Source organism: Hemiscyllium ocellatum, chromosome 11 (assembly GCF_020745735.1).
Source record: "Hemiscyllium ocellatum isolate sHemOce1 chromosome 11, sHemOce1.pat.X.cur, whole genome shotgun sequence".
Taxonomy (NCBI): domain Eukaryota; kingdom Metazoa; phylum Chordata; class Chondrichthyes; order Orectolobiformes; family Hemiscylliidae; genus Hemiscyllium; species Hemiscyllium ocellatum.
In genome coordinates this window covers 31,454,543-31,479,602 of record NC_083411.1, presented here as the reverse complement: position 1 = coordinate 31,479,602, position 25,060 = coordinate 31,454,543, and the positions used below count along the sequence as shown (strand labels likewise).

Genomic DNA, 25,060 nt, shown 5'->3' with positions numbered 1-25,060 from the left:
CCTTAAAATACACATTGTTTTGACATTTGACAAAAATTTTCACTTGGAAGAATTCTAACCACCTGCTCCTTTTCATTAATTGACAGACAATGGACTGATGATTATGATTAATCTATTTTGAGATGAATTTCACCTGTAACTTTCATCTCTAACTCAATATGAATAAAGTATTAAAATATTTTCATATGACATTGCATTTTTTCTCAGTACCAATGAAACATAAACTTTTATTATGGTGTGAGGTTTATCACTTTCCCATGGAATGCAAATTTTTTTACCATTAATTTTAAATAGGATCTGAGACTGATCGCAGCACATGCCAGGTTAGTGGCTATGACGGATATACATAGCAGCTAAGCAGTGGCATGGGTGATCCGAAACAGGAACATTTGGCATTGGGATGAGTTGTATGGTAAAGGTGAGATTTAGAGGCCTTTAAATATTGTTGGTAGCTGGAACACAGTGTTGGAAAACTGAGGCTGGCCTTACAACCTGCTTGCAAAATGTACTGTTAACTCAACCATGTGAAAATCATATATGGCATGTGAAGCCAGACATGACTCGGATGTGCAGTTTATAAATTGCTGAAATTTGCAGCTCAGGTTTTCTTGAGCCCAAAGGCAGATTTTGCCCTTTGGCTTTTCTTTTTAATATTTTCTCATTTTATTAAGAAATGAAATAATAATACTAATACTCAGCATTTGTATGGTTCAATCGATGAAATATTAATGGTGGGAATTGTGAACTTCTAACTTGAGATAGTTTTAAGTAATTGGGGATGACTGAATCTTTTTCTCAAGTGAAATAACATAAATTAAAAATATCTAATTGCATTGTAAACCAGCATACAAACATTCTAATTTTCATATCTGTGCCAGTGTAATACTACATGCTAAATTCTTTTTGCCAGAATCTCAATATTGTGGAACTCCTTACTTCTCTCCTAGTCTTCCTCTTTTATGTGGAATCGATAGGCATTCAAACTCCAAAATTTGCACAAACAAACCAATAAATTCCATTGATTAACCTTTTTGTCTCTGACCTTTATTTTATTTATGGACTTTGTTCCTTTAACTTGCTGCTCATTAGAAAAAAATAGATGTTGAAAACTCAACAAAGTGCCCATTTGGCACATTCTTAATGATACTTTTTACTTAGATTAGTTTATTTGTCTTTTCACCTGCACATTTCTTAAGTGCTTTACAATTAGTTATTATTTGTTTAATGACGAATGCTCTTTAATTGTCTAAAACAAGAGATGGGTGAATCAAGGAGAAATTATCAGGCCGTTGATGTTTTATAAATAGATGACCAATACATCAAATTGCTTAAATTTTGCCATTATCTTGAAATAAATATAGGATCTCCAAATATACTCAGAATTTATAGGAGTGGTTTTGTTAAAACGCTGTCAATGAAGGTCTACAATATGGGATACTGCAACCTGTATATGCAATGAAGAAAATGGGACAGCTAGTTGAAAGATGGAAGCAAGCTAGAAAAAAAATGAGTTAATTAATGTAAACTCAAAAGAAACCAAGACCGGCTTGGAGGTGCTCCTTAATGGTGCTGCTGCATCGTTTTTTTTTCAAGATTTCCATTCAAAATGGAGGCGCTTACAAAATGTAGCGTGATTCTGTTATATACACCGAACTGTTGACCGTAAAATGCGATATGCAGCAAAAACACGGTAGCCCTCCAAGGGTGCTGGAGACAGACAGACCTTATGCATTTTACGGTCTCGGCATGGTGTATATAAGTTATTCAGATAGCTGTGTGAATGACACTGAGAATAAGCCACTCAGGCATTTCAGCAGTGTGGCAGAGTGATGATTGGCTGGGTGGACCTTACCGTGCTGATGTGGATATTAAAATAATATTTGTTGGGGAAAAAAAATTGAAAATAAAGATGGAATAAAAGTAACGTATATGCACCATGGCATCAGTTTTTGACCATAAAATGCACAAAGGTAATGTGATAATGACAAACCTTGGTGAAATATCGCATCCTTGCTGCATAAAGGCACCCAGAGAAAACCAGAGACTATTAAATATCCCAAACTCATTAGGTGGCTCAGTATTTTGGGGGTCACGTCCTTCTTCATTTTCTTCCATATGCCATTCATAAGGGCTGAATCTGCTGACCAGGAAAAGCACTACGCTGACTCCAATGTAGGCGAAGACTATGCACATCCAAATCTCATAGGCCAAAGGATCCAGGAAAGAGAACACTCCTGGCTTGGACTTTTGGGGCTTCTTTATCATTATTGAAATACCAAGACTCATGAAAGGTTTGGAAAAGTCAATAACTTCTTCTCGGACCAAAGTTATAGTGAGTGGTGCAACAGCAATGTCAGCTCTCTGGAAATGGGGAAAATGCTAATTAGTATAAAACAATCATACAGACATTGCATTAACTTTATAGAAAACATTATAACATTATGATTCTATCATCTTAATGACCATACTAATATTGCAATGGATTATGGGATTGAGCTTCCTCCATTTTGGCACATAGCTACCCATGATGCAGTGCAACCATGCAATCAGATATGTATGTGCCTCAGATTTATTCTAACTGGAAAATTATGACATAGTTTTAAAGTTTCTTATTTTAAATCAGTTCTGTTCATTGAATTAACATCATTAATATTACATTAAATGAATGTGACAATGACAAATGATTGTTGAAAAGAAACAGTTAAACTGTACACTCCAACAGTCAAGTTAATAGTGAGTAGAATTTCATCTTTAACTTAATATGCTTTATCTTTCTAAATGAAAGAAAATAGACTGGGAATTCAAAGGTGATTTTATATTGATATATAAGGTAGTAAGTACATATATGAAATATAAATTGCAACACAAAGACTACAGAACACAAATTTGTAATGGTGAAAGTTAAATTTAAGATTGCCATCTTTGCTACGGATGTAAAAAGTGTTCAATGTACATTCTTGACTTGTAGGAAAGGTAGTGAGTACCAAAACCAGAAATGACATAAATATTCCTAAGTATTGAGCTTGTTGGACTAACTGTCTTTCTTCAGGTTCACTATCTTGTGGGAGATAATTCATATATCAACCATGAAGTATGGTATACTGATCACAGCATACATTATCTAGATGTGCAGGAGATGCAAAATCCTGAAATATCTCACATTCTTGTTCAAGAAAGTTAGTAATGAATGGGGAGGAAAGATGTTTTTATTCAGTGGGGAGGCTGAGATGGGCAATGGAGAATAACATGGTATACAAAAATAAATGACAACTAGGGATTCAGTCCCATTAGAAAGCAACATAATAGGGCTAATTCCATAATTCTGAAAAGAATGGTTCTGGGCTTGACGTGCATTTGAAACCTTGTTCATGAGACGTATGAGTTAAGATATTAGATTTGGTAAGGAAAGCTACTTTAACCATTGTCGTGTGCTTCCTTCACATTTTCCATGGAATACAACTGTTGCAATTTTCTGGAAAAACAGGACAGCAGTTACTCATAAAGTACTATTATTCTTTGGAAACATTGTATTTTGCTGTGATTTACAGGTGCTGTAAAGATGGTACATTGACAAGTATTGAGGGCATAACTTTCCTCTTTGAGTTTTGAATCTTTTGTTGAAACAGATGAGACTGAGTAGGTTAGCCTTACTTGTTGCTGATGGGAACATTCCTTCAATGCCAAGCATGCATATGCATTTTGCAATGCAATTTGACAAAAAACTATCCCGGTGGACATTTTCTGAGCAAAGTTTTTATCTCCTGATCGCCTCTGAAAGCAATTTCAAACTATCTGGAATAAATACTAAGACAGACATAAAGTCCACCAAATATGTCAAATGACTTTAACAATGTCTTTGGGCCCTTCTGCTGAACCTGGCATAAACTGAGGTGTGCTTCACTCTGCTCAATTTCTCTCAGTCCACAGTGGCTTCAAACAAAAAAAATGCAAATAAAATGGTTTTCATGCACATTCATGTGGATCTAGAAAGAGCAGCCTTTCCTGGCTTCACAGAAACATGGTGATCTGCTGCTAGCTCATACCTGCCACCCATTTAACTTTCCCTTTTAGCATTGGAGCCCAAGCAATTTTCCCAGGTCCCCAGTCACAGCTGCTTTGGCAATATGCCTGGTTCCCATAGCTTGTCAGTTTTAGGTAGATGAGGATCAAGTGTCTTCAGGCCTGACCACTTCATTCCAGATTCTTGCACGAGCAGACTCCTTGTTGATACTGACTTTTCCATTCATAGATTTTGAATAAGGAAGAAATCCTTTTAATGGAATAAAACTGTCGAAGTTAGCTGATTGACAACTCAAATTAAATCTCTGCTTGCCATAAGCACAATTGCACTAACAGAATTAGAGCCTGGAAATCACTAGCACAACCTCACTTCCTGCACATTTAAACTTTTACATCCAAAATGCTTTAGCTTGAATCCTTTGCTTAACAGACACAAAGACTTCCAATGCTACACTAATTGGCTGTATTCTCTGTCAAAAAATCACAACTCCACTTCAAACTAATTGCATATCATTTGCACATCTGTCAAGCCCTGTGACTTCAAAGTCTCAAGTTCAAGTACCTTGAAGTATCTGCAAGAAAATCACTGAGCCAAAATGTTTCAAAGGATTTTTTTGTCATAAAGTTTCAAATTCTCTCTATTATATACCAGGTACTGTACAGTAATGTGGCTTTGACATCTATGGAAAATATAAAGTCTATGCCTCAAGAGACATTTCCACAGCCATTTATAAAATGCTTCCCAAGAACTGAGTTCCGAAGTAGAGGAATGCTTTGACGGCACTAGTGAAAATATGGGATCCAATTGACTGGAGACATGACAAGGCCCGAGGGTTAACTTGAGTTTATCTTGTTGGCAGTCTTCTCACTTGGAAGTGATCAACAGGCTCTGCTTCCGTAGGGATCCCTGGCCATTCACAAGGGATCTTAACAAGATAGATGCGGTAATAACCTCGAGGTTTTCCACATCTGACATGACAGTCACTCCAATCAGAGTACTGTTGAACTAGCTATTTGAGTGCCGGCTCAGTTAGGCCAACATATAATCTGGTACAAACAGGTTCAGCACACTACTGCGTCCAAGAATATACTGAGGAGCAGCAAGATGCCAACATACAGGCTCCTCTCACTTAAACAAAGTACAAACAGGACAAGCAAATACTCTCATGAAGGGAAAACATCATTGAAGTAAAAAAAAACCAAACTGCTAGGTGTCACAAGAGATCTAAACTTCTTGCATCCTCTTTGAAATATAGAATTTATTTATTGCCAAGTATGTCAGGATACAGACAGGAATGGTAGTTGAGTCAATGGGTGATTAACCAGACTAGCTTTTACATGGGTCAATTTTATAAGGAAGACATTCATGCATGATCATATTTACAAATTAAAACTCTATGGCTGGAATCTTCTGCTCAATATCAGAAGCCTTCCGTAAAAAGCTGAGCAGGAAGAGAATTTATCATCTCCTGATCTTTCAGACCAATCTTCTAATGGAGGGGGCTAAAAAAAATTCCTTCAGGGTGAGAATTCTCAGAGACAGCAGCACCAAGAATCTGCACAGACGCCAGGCCCTCTCTTCACATGCCTAGCTTCCATTTAGGTGTCATGGAATTTCTTAGTGTGAGGTGAGGGCACAGTTGCATCTGAGGATCTCAGGAGGAGCTCCAAGTTCAAAGTGGATACTGGTGAGGTCTAGTGACTTTGATTCAGAGGGCAATCGGGGATCAATGGGGAATTGGTTGGGGGAGGGGACATCAAAAGTCAAGAGAGCTTTGGGGTATGGGTGTCAGTTTGAGTAATTGGGCGAGGTCAGTTGCATAGTAATCTGATCTTAGATTAGAGTTTAATCACCTAACATTTGCTGGGCAACATCTTGGTTACACAAGTTGGGCACTTTGACACTTGGAATCTTTGACTCTAACGCATAGCCAGGCATAATTGAAGGGTTCTGTAGTGCCAGGGTATTGTCCATTAGCAGTTCAATCTTCTTGTGTGACAGAATCAGTATGTCATGACCTCCAGGGACTTTGAGATGTATCCTGAGTCAAATGTCTAGTTTCCAACTACCTGGAGGCTGCAACATCTGGGCCAAAGACCTGTCAACAATGATTAATACTTCCTTGTTGTAGATCCTCTTCAGCCACTTCTAATTCCTTCCCTTCTTCATTCTCCTTTTCAGTTAAGACTGTGGGTGTGTCTTTTAGAAAGGTTTTTTCTTTCTGTGTATCAAAGTTATCAGCAAACACTGATAAAAAGGACATTATATAACAGCTATGGTCATCACTTGATCTGTCCAGACAGCAAAATCTCTGTTTCAGCATTCTAGTCATATGTTGTAACATACATGTTTTAAGCATGGGATCTGTGAGATGGTCTTGATTTGGTCATCCATCCAGTCTTCCTGGTGACAGGTGTATCAGTGAGGCCTTGTACTTTTCGAAATCAATCTATACCATGAAAGTCCCACAACTGCTTTGCTTTTTCTTCTTTTCATCAGGAAATTGACAAAAACTAAATTCCTAGAAGACTAGCCTTTTGTGGCTTGTTTGACACCTGTTTAGTGAAGACTGACATATATGGCTCAGATAGATCTGATATATCAAAATTGAAAGCTTCACAATGTCTAAAGGGACTGTTACTATGGCAAATCTTACCTGGAAAGTTAGAGTCAAAAAGATGACTCCCTCATGAACTGTATGGTCAAAGAACATCATGTCAGATATCTCTTGTCAGGTGTACCCAGGTCTGATGACCTTGATTTAGAGAGGAGTTCAATTGATTCCAAACACCCGAAGTTAAAATAAACTCCTTTTGTTCTGTCTGCCTGAATTTTTCATTCTTTTCCAAACCCACAATGACCATTTGAAGATCCAACTACCCATACTGAGCATTAAAATTGCTATTATGGTCAGCAAAGGGTACCTAATAAAGCAATGTCATACGAAGAATGCACCAGCAAACAGCAACTGATAACAATTTTCCAAAGAAATGAAGAAACTTGTGATTCTTCATAAATACTCACCATTTTAACAATATGAGCTCTGAGGACCAGAGCAACATTGGTTAGTGCTGAATGTAAATAGGTAAGGAGAGATTATGGATAAAATGTGTAATATTGAATACAAAATGCTAGTTAGCAGTTTTGTCCACAGTACTAGTCACTGAATTACAAGAAGGATATTATTGTTCTTGACAGATACAGAGGAGATTAACACGAATATTAGTACAATTTGAATTGTAGACATTAGGCAAGAATGAATAGGCAAGAGTTATTTTTCAAAGAACACAGGAGACTGAGGTGTGACTTAACTGAGGTAAGCAAAATGACAAGTAGCCCAGAAAGAGTAGACAAGACCTAATTCCCTGGTGGTTGATTAATTGAAGACTTAAAGATTGGTAGATGGATTTGAGGGAAATGAAGCAAAACATGTTTATCCAGAGATATCTGGAATTTGTTGTCTGGTTTGGTAGATTAGTAACTGAAAAAGAAACCCTCAACTTGTTTAAAAAATACTTGATCTGTACAAAAAGTGCTGCAATGCTACAGGCTCGATGCTGACAGATGGGAATAGAATGGAAGGTGAGCTTTTTATTTCCTCTCAGCCAGCACAGGCTTAAACTGAATAACTTTTTTTTTGCGCCATAACCTTTCTAAGGTTCTAGATTAAATTAGGATTCTTAATGAGATTGTTATTCAGTGTAATGAAGACATCATCTAGGAAGTGAAATGTTAACTCTGATTTTCCCACCACAAATCCTGCAGGACTTGTTGTGATTCTTCAGCATTTTCTGTTATTAACTTCAGATCTCCAGCATCTGCAACACTTTACTTGGTCTGCGTTGTCTGACTAGTATTTACTTAAGGATTCTGTAGTGCAATTTTCAGACTCTGGACAACCCTGAGCCTAACATCTCAATTTAAGGACCTGACGTTGAGCTATTAATTTGAAATGGTCCAATCCTATATTTGCTTCTAGTAGGAAAAGTTGGATAATTATTTGTTAGAATGTATCATCACAGGCAAATAACAGGAATAAATAATTCCCATAATACTTTGGCCAGTATGGTATATAAAAAGAGAGTTTGACAAGGAATTAAACCGAACAGAAATATTTAGCCTCGTAAATCACAATGGTGAAACACAATACCAATCTTAGGTTCACATAAGGGATTGAATTTATCGCCTTTTCTTTTCTGGAAGGGATATTTGATTGAACAGTAAATCTGATGTATCTATCGTCAGAAATATATTCTGCAAGGATATCTTTCTAATTCTGTGCAACTGAAAATTGAAGTACTGTTGAAACTATACAATGCAAGACAGTGGGAGCAAAAGAAGCAGTTAGCTAACTAAAAATTGAAGTTTCTTGGATGTATTGGACTGTGGCCATTGTTGATCTGAGTTTAATGGCAGAATAATTACATGAATGATATTTATTTGTATTTTGTTCATAAAAAGAATTCATACCTATGTGATATATTTATACAGATTTCCAAGCAAACTCAAAGAAGACAGGATCCAGACCCTTTTTGAGATTAAGAGATCGAAGGTCAATCTTTGCCACTACATGACATTCCAATAATCAGACCACTGCGCAGTCCTGTATTTTTAAAATTGACTTACAAATGAAATGTAAGGTTTTTAAAAAAATAATAACCAACACAAATAATACAGAATAAATATACTCAACATCAAACTGTTTAGATTTTCCTACAACATGACTTCAAATTATGAAGTGCTGTATGTGTCAACATCAGATAAGAAATTCACATAGTGTAAATGTGAATAACTTGTGATTATTTTGTTTGTGCACTGGGGGCCAAGCAGCTTTGAATAATAAAAAATATATCTGATTTTCAGCCTGTCTCTGATGTGAAATACATATAATTTTTTCCATCTTCTTAAATTGATACTTACCCCATATACTAGTTCACCCACCATTCCATTCCAGATTTTAGTTTCAGGATCTCTAGCTCCATATTTACCGTCAGGGACAACAGACAGTTTATATTTAATGCCAACATGCTTGGCTATTTCAAAAGCTAAATCCACACAATAGCCTTCATATCTATCATTTGCACCAAATTGTTCATGATTTTTCTTCAGCATTACATACGGTGATTCCTGCAACAATAAAAAAAATGAATAAATGGATCAAGCTCATAAATACTGTTCAGGGATTTGAGACCAAATGAGAAGGTTTACCATTTTCCTGAAAAAAATGGGATTTCCACATTTGCAGATATTCATACTTCTGCTTATTTTTATTATTACGGAATTGTTTCCAAGATGTCTTGGACAGAAACTAATAGGTAATAAGTGCTGCTGAGGAACTAATATTGATTAATTTCAAAGTATCAGGTAAAAATGTAATGGACAGAAAAAGGACATCTAGGCCATTTAGCATGTTCCTTCCACAGAAAATGTAGTCCTATGACCTTGATGATATGCACTGAATGTCTTGTTGAAAGGTTCCGAAAGACTGTATGGAGGTCGGAGATGAGCTTTGCACATATCTAAAGTTGACCTCTTCGACTACCTCAATTTGGGTATTGGAGAGTAATCAATTCAGGCAGATGGGGGGCCAATTTTGCACATGAAAGTCATGGATCGATTACACCATTAAGACTGGGATCCCATTTGGATCTGAAACAGCAAATCAATCAATAAACACTACCAGGATACAGACCATTGACCAGAACACATCCAAGTCATTCTTTTTCTGATATTTGTGTGAAGATATTTTATGGGTTTGGGGAGCAGGAGTGATGCTCCAGGCCATTTTATCATTAATTCAGAGGTTGTAGGTGTCACTGCTGGACCAGCATTCATTGTCCATCCCTCATTATCCAGACAGCAGTTAAGAGTTGTTGTGGGTCTGGAGCCACATGTAGGCTAGGTAAGGATGGCTGTTTCCTTCCTGAAAGGCCTTTAGTAAACCTGATATTTTACTTTCTGACAATCACCAATGACTTCATGGTCATCATCAGATTCTTAATTACAGATTTTTATTGAATTCAAATTTCACCACTTGCCTTGGAGGGATTCAAACCTAGGTCCCCAGAACATTACCTGGAATTCTTGATTAATAGTCTAGCAATCATACCACTGGGCCATTACCTCTTCTTGCACACAGGTTTTTTTCTGATCAAAATCTTGGTTCTTCGTCACCCTCCCATCACTGACATCATTTCTGGAGATTCAGTCCTCCAACATTACTAAATTTATCCTATGTAATATGCCCTGAGTTCCCAGGGTTTGATGTTACATCAGATTTACCACTTCCTGCTGGTATCATTCCCACTTCCTTTTGGCAGAATGTGCAGCGCAGACAAATATTTGTAAAAGAGTGCGTGGAGAATCTTGTTCACTCCCACCCTGTCCCAAATATATCTCAAGTAAAAATCAGCTCTTTAATTTCAGACATTGCAAACATGCTTGTCAATTTTTTTTATCACTTGAAGATGCTCACACTGTGGTACCAACAATACTGCAATCTTCACTTCCATTTTCAATCTTTCACTCTCCTTTCTAAGGTTAATGTCTCATGCTTAATACAGTTTCATGGCAGTAGTTCCTCACCCAAGTTATTTTTTTTAAGGTATGTGTTCAGTCATTAAGTATTCATTGTCATTGCAATGCTGGGATTAGGATGTTCAATGTCCAGCCTCATGCAATATTCACAGATGTATGTTTTCCAGCAGTGATTGCTGATGTAATCAGGAATGGTAATGCTGATTCATTCTCCTTGCAATAATCCGACTCATATGTGAGTACTCCATTCCTGTTCAACTACTTTGTGCAAACCAGAGATGGGAATTTGAACCATTTTTATTTTCAAAGCCTTGGTAACTGAAAAATCAGTACAAGGATGTATCTGGTGCCGTTAAAGCCTGCTCTTTGCACCTCCAGCAATGCACTTCATATTTAATCCTGGACTAGGCTGCTCATGCTACTGGTGCAACCTTTCAAATCCCTATATCCAGCCATTCTGCAGTCTTTATGATTGAGGCTGGAAAATTAGGGTCTCAAATCATGTTGTGTGATACTAGCAGTAAATATGGCAATTCTACTGTAACAGAGAAATAACCCCATTTATTCCCAGTATGTTCATTCAAAGAATCGATTTGAAAATTTTATATATTGTGCTTTTCACTGATGGTATACATCAAACTTTGAAATATTCAAGGTGTAATTTTATAAAATTGTACTCCTGGCAGGAAATCTCATCCTCTGCACCATGCATCAGCAGTTGCAGCCATATTTTTCACAATTTCTACTGATTAAAATAAAAAGACAATCACGTAGGTTCCAGATAAGGGAACCAAGCAAGTTACGTCTGTTAGAGCAATGGTTTTGTAAATTACCTTTGTTGGTATCAATTAACCTAAAATGATTTACAGTTTTAAATATGAGCTCATGCTCAAATTCATTTCACTTGCCGCCATCAGAAACTACAAATTTTTTTAAAATCCCAACATGCATGGTTTAGATTCAAAATTAATTGATTCTTTGATATGACAAATTGTAACCTTTAATTGTCAGCAGAAAAGCAACAAAAGTGAATAAAGAAGGCTGTGCCCCATTATGGTGGTTTTATCAGTTTAAAAATAAATTAGAAGGTATCTTATCAGGGCATATTTCAAAAAGCAGTTAAGTCCATTCATGCAATGACTGCCACTGCAATGTCTGGAAACTTCAGCGGTATCATCCAAATAAAAATATCCACTACAAGATAACTTTAACAAAGTGAACGAGTGTAGGAAACATTTGAAAAAAAAGTGACAATATCAGATATAAAATGAATGGACATTTATTGATCAGCACTGGGAGTTTTCTTTTTGAAAAAATGTGACAATAAAATAGAACACAATAGAAGTTGATGGCAATAAGTGGAATTTATAAAGTGAACTTCCCTGTTACAGACTCAAAGCTACAGTTTAACAACTACTGATGATATATTCATCACAACATCACCCATTCTGGTGAGAAAAGTATACATAGGACCTTGAATGTTAGAAATAACAGCAGCAATGAAAATAAAATACTATTATAATAAGGCTTGAAACTTTAAACATTTAACATATTAACATTTTTGTTGGATTCACAGAAAGGAATGTTAAGGAGCTGAACTAAGCACTGTTGGAGCAAATGTTTCCTGAATAAATTTCAAAAGGGTCATTTCACTCTGTGTCAGAAGATATTAGGAAGAAACAATATTGATAAAATGTATTATTTGAGCATCATTTGGCCATAACATGATAGCAGTAATGGATATTTTTCTGTGTGTGTTGCAAGTTGTAAGTGTGATTATGAACGTTTTATTTCTCTGATATTTCTTGTGAAGATGTGGACGCTTTTTTTTAATATGAAGGAAATATTTGCCATGCTGTTAACAATATAGCTACACATAACAGAATTAATCCTACTGTTTTGAAAATACAACCCGAGTTGATCATGAATACATCAAAGAGGGAACACGGCCAGTGATAAAATAGTTGAAGATGTTTTGAAACTGTGTTGTATAATTTAGTCACATTTAATATCTTATAAGATTGAATTTTGAGATTTACATACAAAACAGTTCCACTGGATGGGACATTGTGACAGTGTCGCCCTTTGGTCAGGAACATTCTCAGGCATTGGTGGGGCTAGCACTGACATGTGGCCTTTCAGCTGATGCCTAGAATTCATTTCACCAGTTTCTCAGAAATCTGTCATCAGTACCTTAATGCTACTTAATAATAGCTGGCAGCACTTAAGAGGTTGTTGCTGTCATAAAGTGATGATCATGAGGTATACATTCGTACACATAATAGTAAGTTATCACATTAAATTAAGTTGCAAAATGTGAAACAGGTCACCATGCAATAATTATTACATTATTGGACCTTGTCCTGAATTGAACTTGTCTGAGGTATTGTCCCCTTGAATCTACATATCAAGTCCTGTTGAAATCCGTGAAGGATTTCTTATTGTTCAGAAGCAGATGGACAGGCGTGTAGATAGGTCGCCAGGCAGGCAGGCAGGCAGTTAGGCAGACAGACAGACAAACAAGCAAACAGACAGACAAACAGGAATACCAGTTAAAGTACCTCTGTCCCCTTTTGGGGTGGAGGTAATAATTTACTGAGATGTACTGCTTAAAAATGGAAGAGTATCTCCATCAGTAAAATATTACTGTATTTGGGAATCAGCTTAAATCTTATTTTTAAGCCTGCACTAATATCTTCTCACAGTCAGTCAGTGAAATTCCATCACTGTGTAGCTCTCTGCAAAATAATTTTTTGGCAAAAGTTAGAGAATGAAACATTTTTATAGTAAATTGTACTAAAAATTTTAAGTTAATTAAACAAATAAAAAAAAAGTTTGTACTTACCATTATAGTTGTGACTACTATTGTTCTGTTTTCAGCTGAAGTTGATTCATTCATCTGTTGCATATCAGCAATGGTCACCAGTCTTTCATATTCGTTCCAGTATCCAATCTAAAATCATCAATTATTTGGACATAATTAATTCAAATTTACTGGTGACCCAAGTCCATGAAGTGTAAACAAGTTCTGAAGAAAAATGTAAACAGTCAACTCTACACCTTAGATTGTGCAGGGTTTGGCCTGTGCATATACACTCTTGAAGGTACAACCTGAACAGGAAATCCAGAAAACAGAGAATCTAAATATACCAAAACATGTTATTCAGAGGCCAGGTGAGGGAATAATAATTACTTTTGAATTAGGTGTTATCATCTGATTGCATTTAAAATATACCCTTAAATCTTTGGTTAACTGGATACTAAATTAACTTAAAGGAAACCAACAGAAAAAGCAAAAGATTCTTAAGTATTACACTTTGAAATAGCACACAATGTGGTTAATATGTTTTACAGATAGGGCAGTTAAATGTATCCCGAATGACCCACTTTCTGTTTGAAATTGACATCAGATGCAATAAGAATAAATAATACACCTGCCTGTTGATGACTTGTACAGCTGGTATTCATAATGCATTGGTTTTAGCAATTGCAATGAAGTATTTCAAATTTCTCTTAAAATTAAGATTAATCACTGCTTCCTCTGTTATACAACACCTTGTTCTGTATTTATCTATCATATTTCAATCTCCCACGATTTCTCAGAAGAAATAATGATCAAATGTAGATTTGGAATAAATTAGGGTCAGAGTGTCAGAAAAGTCAGTCCATTATAGACTGACATAACTCAATTCCTGATGAAGGACTTTTGCCCAAATCGTCGATTTTCCTGCTCCTCGGATGCAGCCTGACCTGCTGTGCTTTTCCAGCACCACTCTAATCTAAACTCTGACATATCTCAAACTCTGTTTTAAAAACAAGAACTCTGTTCCTGTTTTGATTTAGCATAATTATTTAATATTATTATATATTGCATAATGCAGGTTCATGATATACTATAATTGATGGAAACATGGGTTCTGAAATGGGGGAAATTTTATTTTAGCTTTCATGAAGACCTGACTTTTATTTAAGAGCTCAAAGTCATTTTTTGACCCGTAAGTAAAATATAACATTTCCAAGAAATTATGTAATTGCAGCTAAGTGTTTTTCTTCTGAGTACAATATGATGTTCTTTTGTTAAATTATTTATTAAGATATTCACCAAGGCTTCTTAGTCAGCACCTTTGGAACCCACTGTCACAGAAGGACAAGGACAGCAGATATGGGGGAACACTCTTGGAATATTATTCTGAGATGATTGCTGACTTGAGTTTTATAATTCAGAGTGGCAGGTGTAGAAGCACATTCATTCAGACAAAAACCATTTCAGACAGCAGCAATCCTTAATAGCTGAGCTCCTGTTTTTAGCAGTCAAACAGAATGGCTGGAAAAAAAAAGTCATGGGAGGTTTACTGGATAACTTCAAAGATATCCTGGAAAGCTCTGGAAGTTGAAGATATGAGCTTGAGGAAAGCATACGAAGGAGTAAATGAGTTACTAGCTTAAGGGTCGCAGGAAGAGACATTAATAAAAGAAAATAGCGCCTAATGAATTGGCTATATGAAACCAATAAAACCTCGTCAGCTGAGCAAGGAACTTTAATCATAGTCCGAGAGGTCTAAAGCTCAGAAAAAGGCTCTTCAGCCCATCATGTCCATGCCATTCAAAAACAACCACCTGACTATTCCAATCCCATTTTCCAGCACTTGGCCCATAGACATGTATGCCTTGGCAACACAGCACACATCAAAATTCCTCTTAAATATTATGAGGGTTTCTGTTTATACTACTCTTACAGGCGGTGTGTTCCACAATTCTACCACTCTCTGGGTGAAAAGATTTTTCTTCACTTTTCCTCTAAACCTTCTGCCCTTTACCTTAAACTTTTGCCCCTGGTCATTGACACCTCCATCAGGGGAGAAGTTTCTTCCTGTCTACTATGTCTATGCCCCTCATAATTTTATACATTGCAACCATGTCCCCTCTTAACCTCCTCTGCCCCATGGAAAATAACACCAGTCTGCTCAATCTCTCTTCATAGCTGAAACTGTTCAGCGGAGGCAACATTTTGAAATCTTCAGTGCATCCTCTCTAGTGCAATCACTTCCCTCTATAATGTGGATTTGAGAACTGAAGACAATATTCCAGAACTACATGCAACTTTACCATGGAAATATAGTGATCCCTCACTGAGGCTTGGATGTCTGTAACATTGTTAGATTAAAATGATTTTTTAAAATATTTACTAGAAGGTCATTTCAAATATTTCTTTATATCGTGTTATAGTGTTTTTCCTCTGAGTACAACATGATATTCTTTTGTTAAATTATTTATTAAGATATTCACCAAGGCTTCTTAGTCAGCACCTTTGGAACCCACTGTCACAGAAGGACAAGGACAGCAGATATGGGGCAACACCACTATCTTCAAGTTCCCTTAAAAGCATGCCAGAAGCAGCTTCAGATATATTTAAAATTGAGGTATCAAATTGGTGAAGCTACAACTCAGATTTACATGCATGCCAACAGAACAAGCATCATGAAATCAACACAGCTTGGCAGATCAGAACTAAGCTCTGCAGTCCTCCAGTCAGAACAGTGTTGGACAATTAAACAACTAACCAGAGGAGGAAGGTGGTCCACAAATGTCTCCATCCTCAATTATGAGAGAGCTCAGCAAATCAGTGCAAAAGACAAAGTTTAAACATGTGCGCCCATCTTAAGTCAGAAACGGGGAGTAGGCAATCTACCTTGGCCTCCTCCTGAGATCTCCAGCATCACAGATGCCAATAATCAACCAATTCTATTCACTCCACAGTTTATTTAGACATAGCAGAAAGCACTGGATATTATAAAGGTTATGAGCTCTGGTTACATTCCAACAATTATATTGAAGATTTATGTGCTAAAACTAGCTATGCCCCAAGCCAGGCTGCTTCAGAATAGCTACAACATAGACATCTACCTGGCTTCTCAACCCATGCTATTTACTTGTGGCCTTTATTGTCAAGCGTTGTGACCTTTCCTGCATCTCTTCTTTGAATTTGCTCCCTCAGCTGTGTTTGTGTGCTGGTGGTGGTTTTGAAAGCCCTCAAAAACTTTTTCTTATTGGGGAAGAACCTGGGCCAGCCAAAACTCAGGAGTCAACATTCTGACAAGTACTTGTAAAATGTTTTTAAAATGCAGTAAATCACTAGGACTCTTCTGTTAAAAGTTGACTATTTCAGTGATCAGCATTGTTTTAATGTTGAGATACATTACAGTTCTTTCCCCAATGTATTAAGCCTGAATAAAACATCACTATCTCTATGATAATAACCTGAAGTGATTTAAATGCCCAGATACCTCTTAAATTAAAAAAAATGCCATAAAAAAGTGTAGGACTGCTATGAACAACTAGGCATCTGGTTTTAATGTATTCCATTTCCCAGGCCTGGTTTTTACAGCTGAAGCCTTTATAAATAATTGGCTTAGTTTCAACAACTCACAAATCACTTATCTCAGAAGGGGATTGTGTTCACCTTTTGACTGCCAGTTTTAAGAAGTCAGTAAAGGATTATTCCTCTTCAATATGCCAAAAAAAAGTATCTATCATTAACAGACCGATCACACAAACAGCGTTTATGACTTAGAGGTTTCTTCCTACTGTGGTGCATTTGCATGACATCAATTAGATTGCAAGGGATTTATTTCTAATGGCCATTTGAGAGATGTCTTGAGGTCTGCATTTCATGGATCCTGGCTGAGTAGCTGTATAGTAAAGAATGGCAGCAGAGATGGTGCACAGGAAATTTGAGAGGACACAGAAGGGACCTAGGAAGTACACGATATGGAAGGAGAATGAGATATAGAAAGTGACATGGAGAGGGCATGCAGGGGCTGGGGATGAGTGGGTAAGTGGTGACGTTTAGAAAGCATTAGAATGAGCTTGGTATCTGGGTTGTTGTTTCTGAGAACTGAATTGAGCCTTGAATCCTGATGAAGGGCTCTGGCCCGAAACGTCGAATTTCCTGTTCCTTGGATGCTGCCCGACCTGCTGTGCTTTAACCAGCAACACATTTTCAGCTCTGAGCCTTGAATCAGCCCACTTCTGCATCCACTATCCTCCTATATTGCAAATCCCTTACCTCTTCCTGCCCACATCTTTCAAACACAAACATATGGTGGAAGTGAGATGTAGGGTCACTTTTCAGAAGCTGTAAAAGGGCTTGATTCAGGCTTTTCAGTCTGTAAATGAAAATCCAGTCTGAATACCTGTCTTGATTCAACTAGTATCTCTAATTCTAATGTGGTGAGCTCCAAAGCCTTATCCCACAGTACCATAAACATAATCTGATCTGACACTTCAATGTAATCAAAACATAGGAACATGAGTAGACTAGTCTGTCCTTACACCTGTTCTATTATTTACTTAATGGTAAGGTCCTAGGTAGTGTTGCCGAACAAAGAGACCTTGGAGTGCAGGTTCATTGTTCCTCGAAAGTGGAGTCGCAGGTAGATAGGATGGTGAAGAAGGCATTTGGTATGCTTTCCTTTTTTGGATAGATCATCGAGTATAGGAGTTGGGAGGTCATATTGCGGCTGTATAGGACATTGGTTAGGCCACTTTTGGAATGTTGTGCACAATTCTGGTCTCCCCTTTATTGGAAGGAAGTTGTGAAACTTGAAAGGATTCAGAAAATATTTATAAGGAAGTTGTCATGGTTGGAGGATTAGAGCTACAGGAAAGGGCTGAATAGGGTGGGGATGTTTCCCCTGGAGCGTCGGAGGCTGAGGGGTGACCTTACAGAGCTTAATAAAATCATGAGGGGCATGGATAGGGTAAATAGAAAAGGTTTTTTTTCCCTGGAGTGGGGGAATCCAGAACTAGTGGGCATAGATTTAGGGTGAGAGGGAAAAACATTAAAAGGGACGTAATGGGCAACTTTTTCACACAGAAGGTGGTGCGTGAATGGAATGAGCTGCCAGAGGAAGTGGTGGAGGCTGGTAAAATTACAACATTTAGAAGGCATCTGGATGAATAGGAAGGGTTTGGAGGGACATGGGCCAAGTGCTAGCAAATGGGATTAGGTTGGGATATCTGGCCAACATGGACGTGTTGGACTGAAGGTCTGTTTCCGTCTATACACATCAATGACTCTATGAGTCTAATTAGCTTATGGTTGATCTGCACCTCAGCTCCTTACCAGCCTTAATTCCATATCCCCTGATGCTTACATTCAATAAACAAAATAAGTTTCAACCTTGAAAACTCCATAAGTCAGAATCTAATTCTGTGTTAGTATATGAAGGTTCCATCTGCACCTTCTGGTGACTATGAAAGACTGCAAGGTTCATTTTGTAGAAGAGCAACAGAGTTTTCAGGTTATATGGCATACAATTCTCTCTCAATCATTGAAGAAACAGATTCAAAAACTGAAATGGTTGGCAAAACTCCAGAAGAATCACTGGACTTGAAACATTATCTCTGCTTCCTTTCTACAGACGCTGCCAGACCTATTAAGTATTAACAGCAATTTCTATTTTCATTTTGGATTTCCATGCATCCATTGTTATTTGTCTTATTATACTGGAAAAACAGATTATCAGGTCGATGATCTCACTGGTTCTTCTGGGACTTCTGTTGTCTGCAAATTGGCTGTCGTGTTCCATAAATGACAACAATGACAGCAATTCAAAAGTGCCTCATGACTGTGAATCACTTTGGAGTATCTTGAGCACTTGAAAAATGTTCTATATCGTTGACACCCTTGATGTTTTCATCCTTCAAATATTTGGGTTAAGCATCCAAATGCATGTTAACAATACAAAGCTCTTCCTTCCCAACATTCACTTGGATCCCTCTGCTGATTTAGAATTATCTATGTGTTTATCTGTAATTCAATCATAGATGAACCACAATTTAAGTAGTTTTTGTCTTTAACTCTTATTCCTTGTCATTAAGTGGGTTCCATTCCCGCACTTGCTGAGTTGACCATGAAGGACTCCATTTTCAACCTTTCTACTTGCCTGAGGCGTGGTGACCCTTAGGTTAAACCATCACCAGTAATCCCCTGTAATATCCTAAATGAGATTATGACCACATTGATGACATACTGTGTATTTCCATCTTTGCAAAATCACCTGCTTTCCCATCTGGTGCTAAAACTCACCTTCTCGACCTTTAATATCGTTAGACTTGACTATTTAAATGGACCCCTAGTTGGTTTCTTTTCTCCAAACAAAATGATATTCAGTTTATCCATAGCCTACATCAAGTCTTGTTGTTTTGTTGCTAATTTTGGCCAAATGTTTCTCATTTCAAATTGTTATCTTTGTGTTTATAACCCTTCATGACCCAGATCTCCCCCTATCTCCATAACCCTCTCTAACAATACAATCTCCAAAACTCTTGTAGTTATGATTACAGCTTTTTGCCCAACCCAATTCTTTGATCCTTTGAGAATTATTTCAGCCATCTGGGCCCCATATTCTGGAAGTTTCTCCTAAAGAATTCTAATTTCATACTTTCCTCTCATTACTTTTGAAATTCCCTGCATTGCATGTGCTTGATCAATTCTTTCATTCTCTGCCTTGGCATCCATTGTGTTTGATTACATCTTTGTGCAGTCTCAGGGGACAATTTTCCTATAATAAAGAAGCCATGAAATCCGCATTTTTGTTGATGTTACAAAATAATAATATTCAAATGTAAAACAAGACACATATCTTTAAAAAGGTTACTGCTTTATAACTTAAAATTGGGACTGAATTACCTTTGAAAACTTTGTTCCAGTCACACCTCTTTCTCTCTCACACTTACTGATTAAAAGTGATCTTCAATATCCATTTCCAAATCTGTGGAATATAATTAGCCTTTCACCATAACAATTGCTTTCTGTTACATTGATGATATGTAGCCTAACATAAGGTAAAATAGGAACCTATAAACTCATAGATTGGTCCCATGACTCTTACACACAAACAGACACTGCCACCAGAGTATAATTGTTTTTTTTTCCATTTTTTGCTGTTTGCTATCTTATTTTATTTAAAAGGCACGGTTCCTACATACACTAGTTGTCATTGTCAACTTTGTGTTTGTTTTTCAGTCAGCTTTATTTGTGGAAAGTATATATCAGAACTTCTGGTAGCCCTGAGATCTGTTAACCAGAAGTGCAGCGCATGCTTGACTTTCCAGAGTATGTTGTTGAGGGATAAGTCTGCCGAGCAGGATTACAGGAAGTTAACTCAATGAGTTCAATATTAGAAGTATAAGTTAGATTTTCCTGTATGGAAGAATTGTTGCAGAGACCTCAAATTTAAAAAAAGAAAAAGACTCCTGACTGAGGTCCCATTCTGTAGTTCTTTATCATCCATCTGGCAAATCCAGGTGGTTTGCTTTTCTTGTAGCATTTTTTCTAAGTGGAACATCACAGATAATGGCATACTCCCTGGAGGATGCATCATATTTGTGCTCCTAATTTTCTTGACTGTATACTGCAGTCACAAAATATTAACGTTTCCTAGTTAGCTGATCAACTGAATCATGAAATTTTTGGATACGGATTACTGTAAGCGCATTTCGAAACATGCAAAGTAATTGAATAGAACAGTGTGATCATAAAAAAAGTGCATTTATGTAGCACTAATCAAGACCACAGAGCAGCCCTGACTGCTTTACAGACAATTAAATACTTTTGAAGTGTTCTGACAATTATAAAATGTGAAAGCCAATTTATGCATAGCAAGCTTTCACAAAAAGTGGTAATGAACAGACAAGCTGTTTCATAAATAATGTTGATTGAGGGGAAAATATTGGCCAGCACACTGGGGATAGCTCTTCTGCACTTCTTCAGCTGAGTTCTATTAGATATTTATACGTCCAGCTGACAGAGTACATGGGGCAAAAACAAAAGTAGCTGCAGAAACTCTGCAGGTGGAGCAGCAACTGTGGAGAGAAAGCAGAGTTAATGTTGTGGGTCCAGTGACCCTTCTTCAGAAAAGTATAGGCAAAGACTTTGGACCAAATCTTACATTTTTTGGCTAAGTTCAGTTATGTTGTACCTTCTTGAGTGCTTTTCGCCACAGGGCTAGCAAATGTTCTTGCCCTATTGTACTAGATGTGCCTCATTAATAACCTGCAATGCCCCTATGACATTTCTCATGTCCAATTTCCACCCACATTACCACATGTTATTCCTGAAACAGCTCGCTACTTAGTGGATATCCTGAAATTCACCAATATGCCTTAGACCCGCAGTAACTTTAAAGCACTTTTGTGCACCCAGTATAAGCATTGTTGGTCTGGTGCTGTCCTGCACAGTTCCTAACATTTGCCTCTAACATGGCAGACAGGAGGTATTAGCGACCTTACATTACAGACAGGGACCCGGGGGCCCTGACGAATGGTGTAATGTCAACGTGGGACTTCCTCTACCTCTAGGACGAAGTTAACCAAGATTGCCACCTGGGATAATGCAGTCTCACTTATCTGGAGGGATTCCCAGCAAAAGAGAAAGTGGATCAATGTCTTTCTCCATTCCCCCAGTTTAAGTTCCACCATCTGTGTTCCAAAACCTCAGACTTACTCTTTCTCTGCTACTGTATTCACCTCCCATGAAGGTTCATGCTTTACTACTCTCACTACTTTCTGCAACATCCTCTCACGTACCCTAAACCTCGATACCACTAACACTGTATGCCCACTGTGCTGCCTACTCACTCACTCAGGAACCTCCCGCAGCTGAACCAACAGTAATGGCTGTGCCACCATTTTCATCTCCAATTATACCTTCCTCTCTCTCTCTCTCATTCCCCATGAGGAAAGCATCTTCAACAAGGCAGGAAGGGTCAAGAGCAGTGCAGGGCTCCTCATCCATTAAAACAAAAGGATCTTGATTCTAGCCACTCTGAGCAGGGTCAGAACTGGTATCGAAGGCTGCATTAGATGTATGGTGTTGGGATCCCCTGAATAAAATCTCCCCTCTTTGTCTTGACTAAGGCCTGCTGACAGCCATGACAAGTTTCTTGGCTTTGTGTCTGTATGAAACAGCATGGCAAGTCAATAGCAACCTGATCAAAATATCTCTAGCTGAGGGGCCAAAGTTCTAAAAGGCAAGGCATGAAAAGCAATGATACTGCAAATATCAGAGTGAGTGAATGAGGGACTTCTTTCTTCCTGATGAAGGCCTTTTGCCCGAAGTGTCAATTTTTCCTGCTCCTCAGATGCTGCCTGACCTGCTGTGCTTTTCCAGCACCACTCTAATCTTGACTCTAATCTCCAGCATCTGCTGTGCCCATTTCTACCTAGTCAGTGTGAGTGAATGCTTTGAGAACAAACAAAGAGCCCAGAGATGCTGCCTGGACTAGTCCATGAGCTGGATCCATGATCCTGACAGCACAGTGTCCTTGCTGCAGCATTGTAATGATATTTGTCAGTGCAACCCAAGGTGCAGCACAGAAGTGCAGAAACATCCTGTCAGTGAATCAGAGGTATGCCAAGAGGGTTGATACAGGCTGGTACATGTTAGACTTCAATGTTTGTGCATGTGGGGTGCACGTGTCCTAAGATGTTAGTGCTCGATTTCCAGCATGGAGGTCGTTCACAACAAGCTGCAAGCTGAATCTGCGCTGGCTTTCTTGTTGGGTTTTCTCAACATTGAACTTGTTTGTCGAGTTTGGTAAGATGGAAGGTTGAATATTAATGAGGTGAGTTTGGCTCTTAACCAGGTGTTTAGCAGGCAATAAGCCCTGCCAATTTGCAACTTATCGGAGCGTAATAGGAATTTCACTATGCCACTTGTGCAAAGAATAAAAGATGGAGTTTGATGATCTTGGAGTGTAGATTACTTTCACCAAACTTTTCATCTGATTCTTCCACAATTCTCATCACAGCCCACATTGCTCTGGCCCCGAGAAGATTCTGCCCTATGAATAATTTACGACGCTGTATTACTGAGTTTTATGATAGTCAAAAGTAAGGAAATAATTTTACTCTATTATGTCAGCTGAAGAACTGACAGCATTGAATCAATTCCCTCTTTTAAACAATTTTACAGAAGGAAAATGAAAATTTAGTGTGTACAATACTAATGAGTATGCCATTCCATCAGTTTTTTGTGGCGTGGATCAGTTACACCCCAGGCTTAACTTGATGGCTGAGCTAAAAATTAATTTACTCACTGTAATCTCATGGATCTACAGAGTTTACACTCACAGAGCCAGCCACAGTCTCATGTGAGAGAATAGCCTAAGTATATTTCAGAACTCAGACAAATTGGATTTTGTTGTGATGTTAAATTATGTTAAGAGTCTAGTGTGTTATTTGGAATACTCTTGAATTCATGTGTTCATTATACTCATTTTGGAACAGGCTCTGAATTGTGCATTCAATTATAAATTTGTTGTAAATTCCGTGAAAAAGCTATTTCTTTTACGATTTGGGAAATCTTTATTAATGAAAAGAAATCTAAATCAATCAAAGGATATTTGTGATCTGAATGACTTTCATTGAAAACATCCTGACTCAGGAGATACATGAGAACATGGATTCCTTTGTTCTCTATCAAGAGAATTGGCTGCATATTTCCCATATACTCTGAAGGATTGATTGCAGAACCTTTCGCCTGGTGAGACACTTTTAGGAAAATTAATTAACAGTCTGCACCAATAATCATGGGTTAGAAATGCTATTAGAACACAACTTTGAGTCTTGAATGATGGGACCAGTATGAAACAAATTAAATATTATTCAGAAACACTCAGTATCTTTTCCTTCTGCACTTCACATCTTTTCTTAAGGCACTGACTCATACCTGGGCTATGACTTGCTTTGGCTGTTTTCTGATACTTCTCCTAAAATATATATTCTGTGTCAGCAAGCTATTTCATCTGCTAAGTGTGATAGCCTGATGTTCCTGACTTCCATTGCATTGTTTGCTTCAGAAATATGCAGAGAAGACCTTTAGCAGTTTCTGTATGTTTGGGAACTTGTCAGCCAACAAATAAGTGCTGGTACTGAGGAACCTCATGAGTTATTTTGGTCTTGATAGAGATGATGAAAGTTTGTGATTGTGATTTTGCCTTTTGATATAAATCCAACCTCCAACTTCAATTTGTTGTTCCCTTGCATACTTTTATTTGTCAAAGTACACTTTTGCTTTACTTTGTTCCTTTGCAATTTGACTACTTTCACTCTGAAATTCTCACTGCACAGTAGCGAGAGCTTAATAGTGGTCAGCAGCATATGAGGCTTACAACATATTATCGGTTCAACTGGTGTCTTGCCAGTCATAGAATATGGGGTGGATCTGATGTACTGAGAGAGTTTGAATGGATTAATCAAACATTTTCTCTTCTGTCATACTGGCTCCCAGACTACCTTTTATCATCCTCTTATTTCAGTGCACCGTTTGATTGTGGCTAATTTCACGATGTTGGAAGGTGGTGAATTCTATTGCTTGCTAGAAAACTACAAACTCACTGGAAATAAACTAGGGTCCAATGTCCATAATCTCTAGGAAACCAAATTTTATAAACAACTGGATGAGAATGACAGTGACTGAAGCAGTATATATGCAGA

At 37.6% G+C, this 25,060-nt stretch overlaps 1 protein-coding gene across 2 annotated transcripts in view; it reads right to left on the bottom strand.

Annotated features, from left to right (window-relative positions):
• The window catches only part of LOC132820158 (glutamate receptor 3-like), a 335,515-nt gene that overhangs the window by 86,550 nt on the left and 223,905 nt on the right, over window positions 1–25,060 (bottom strand). For both annotated transcript variants that reach the window (XM_060832109.1, XM_060832108.1), the window contains exons 9-11: window positions 13,404–13,511; window positions 8,942–9,148; window positions 1,991–2,361 (exon numbers count right to left, since the gene is read on the bottom strand). In XM_060832109.1, coding sequence (XP_060688092.1) covers window positions 1,991–2,361; window positions 8,942–9,148; window positions 13,404–13,511 — 686 coding nt within the window. The remainder of the gene's footprint in view (window positions 1–1,990; window positions 2,362–8,941; window positions 9,149–13,403; window positions 13,512–25,060) is intronic.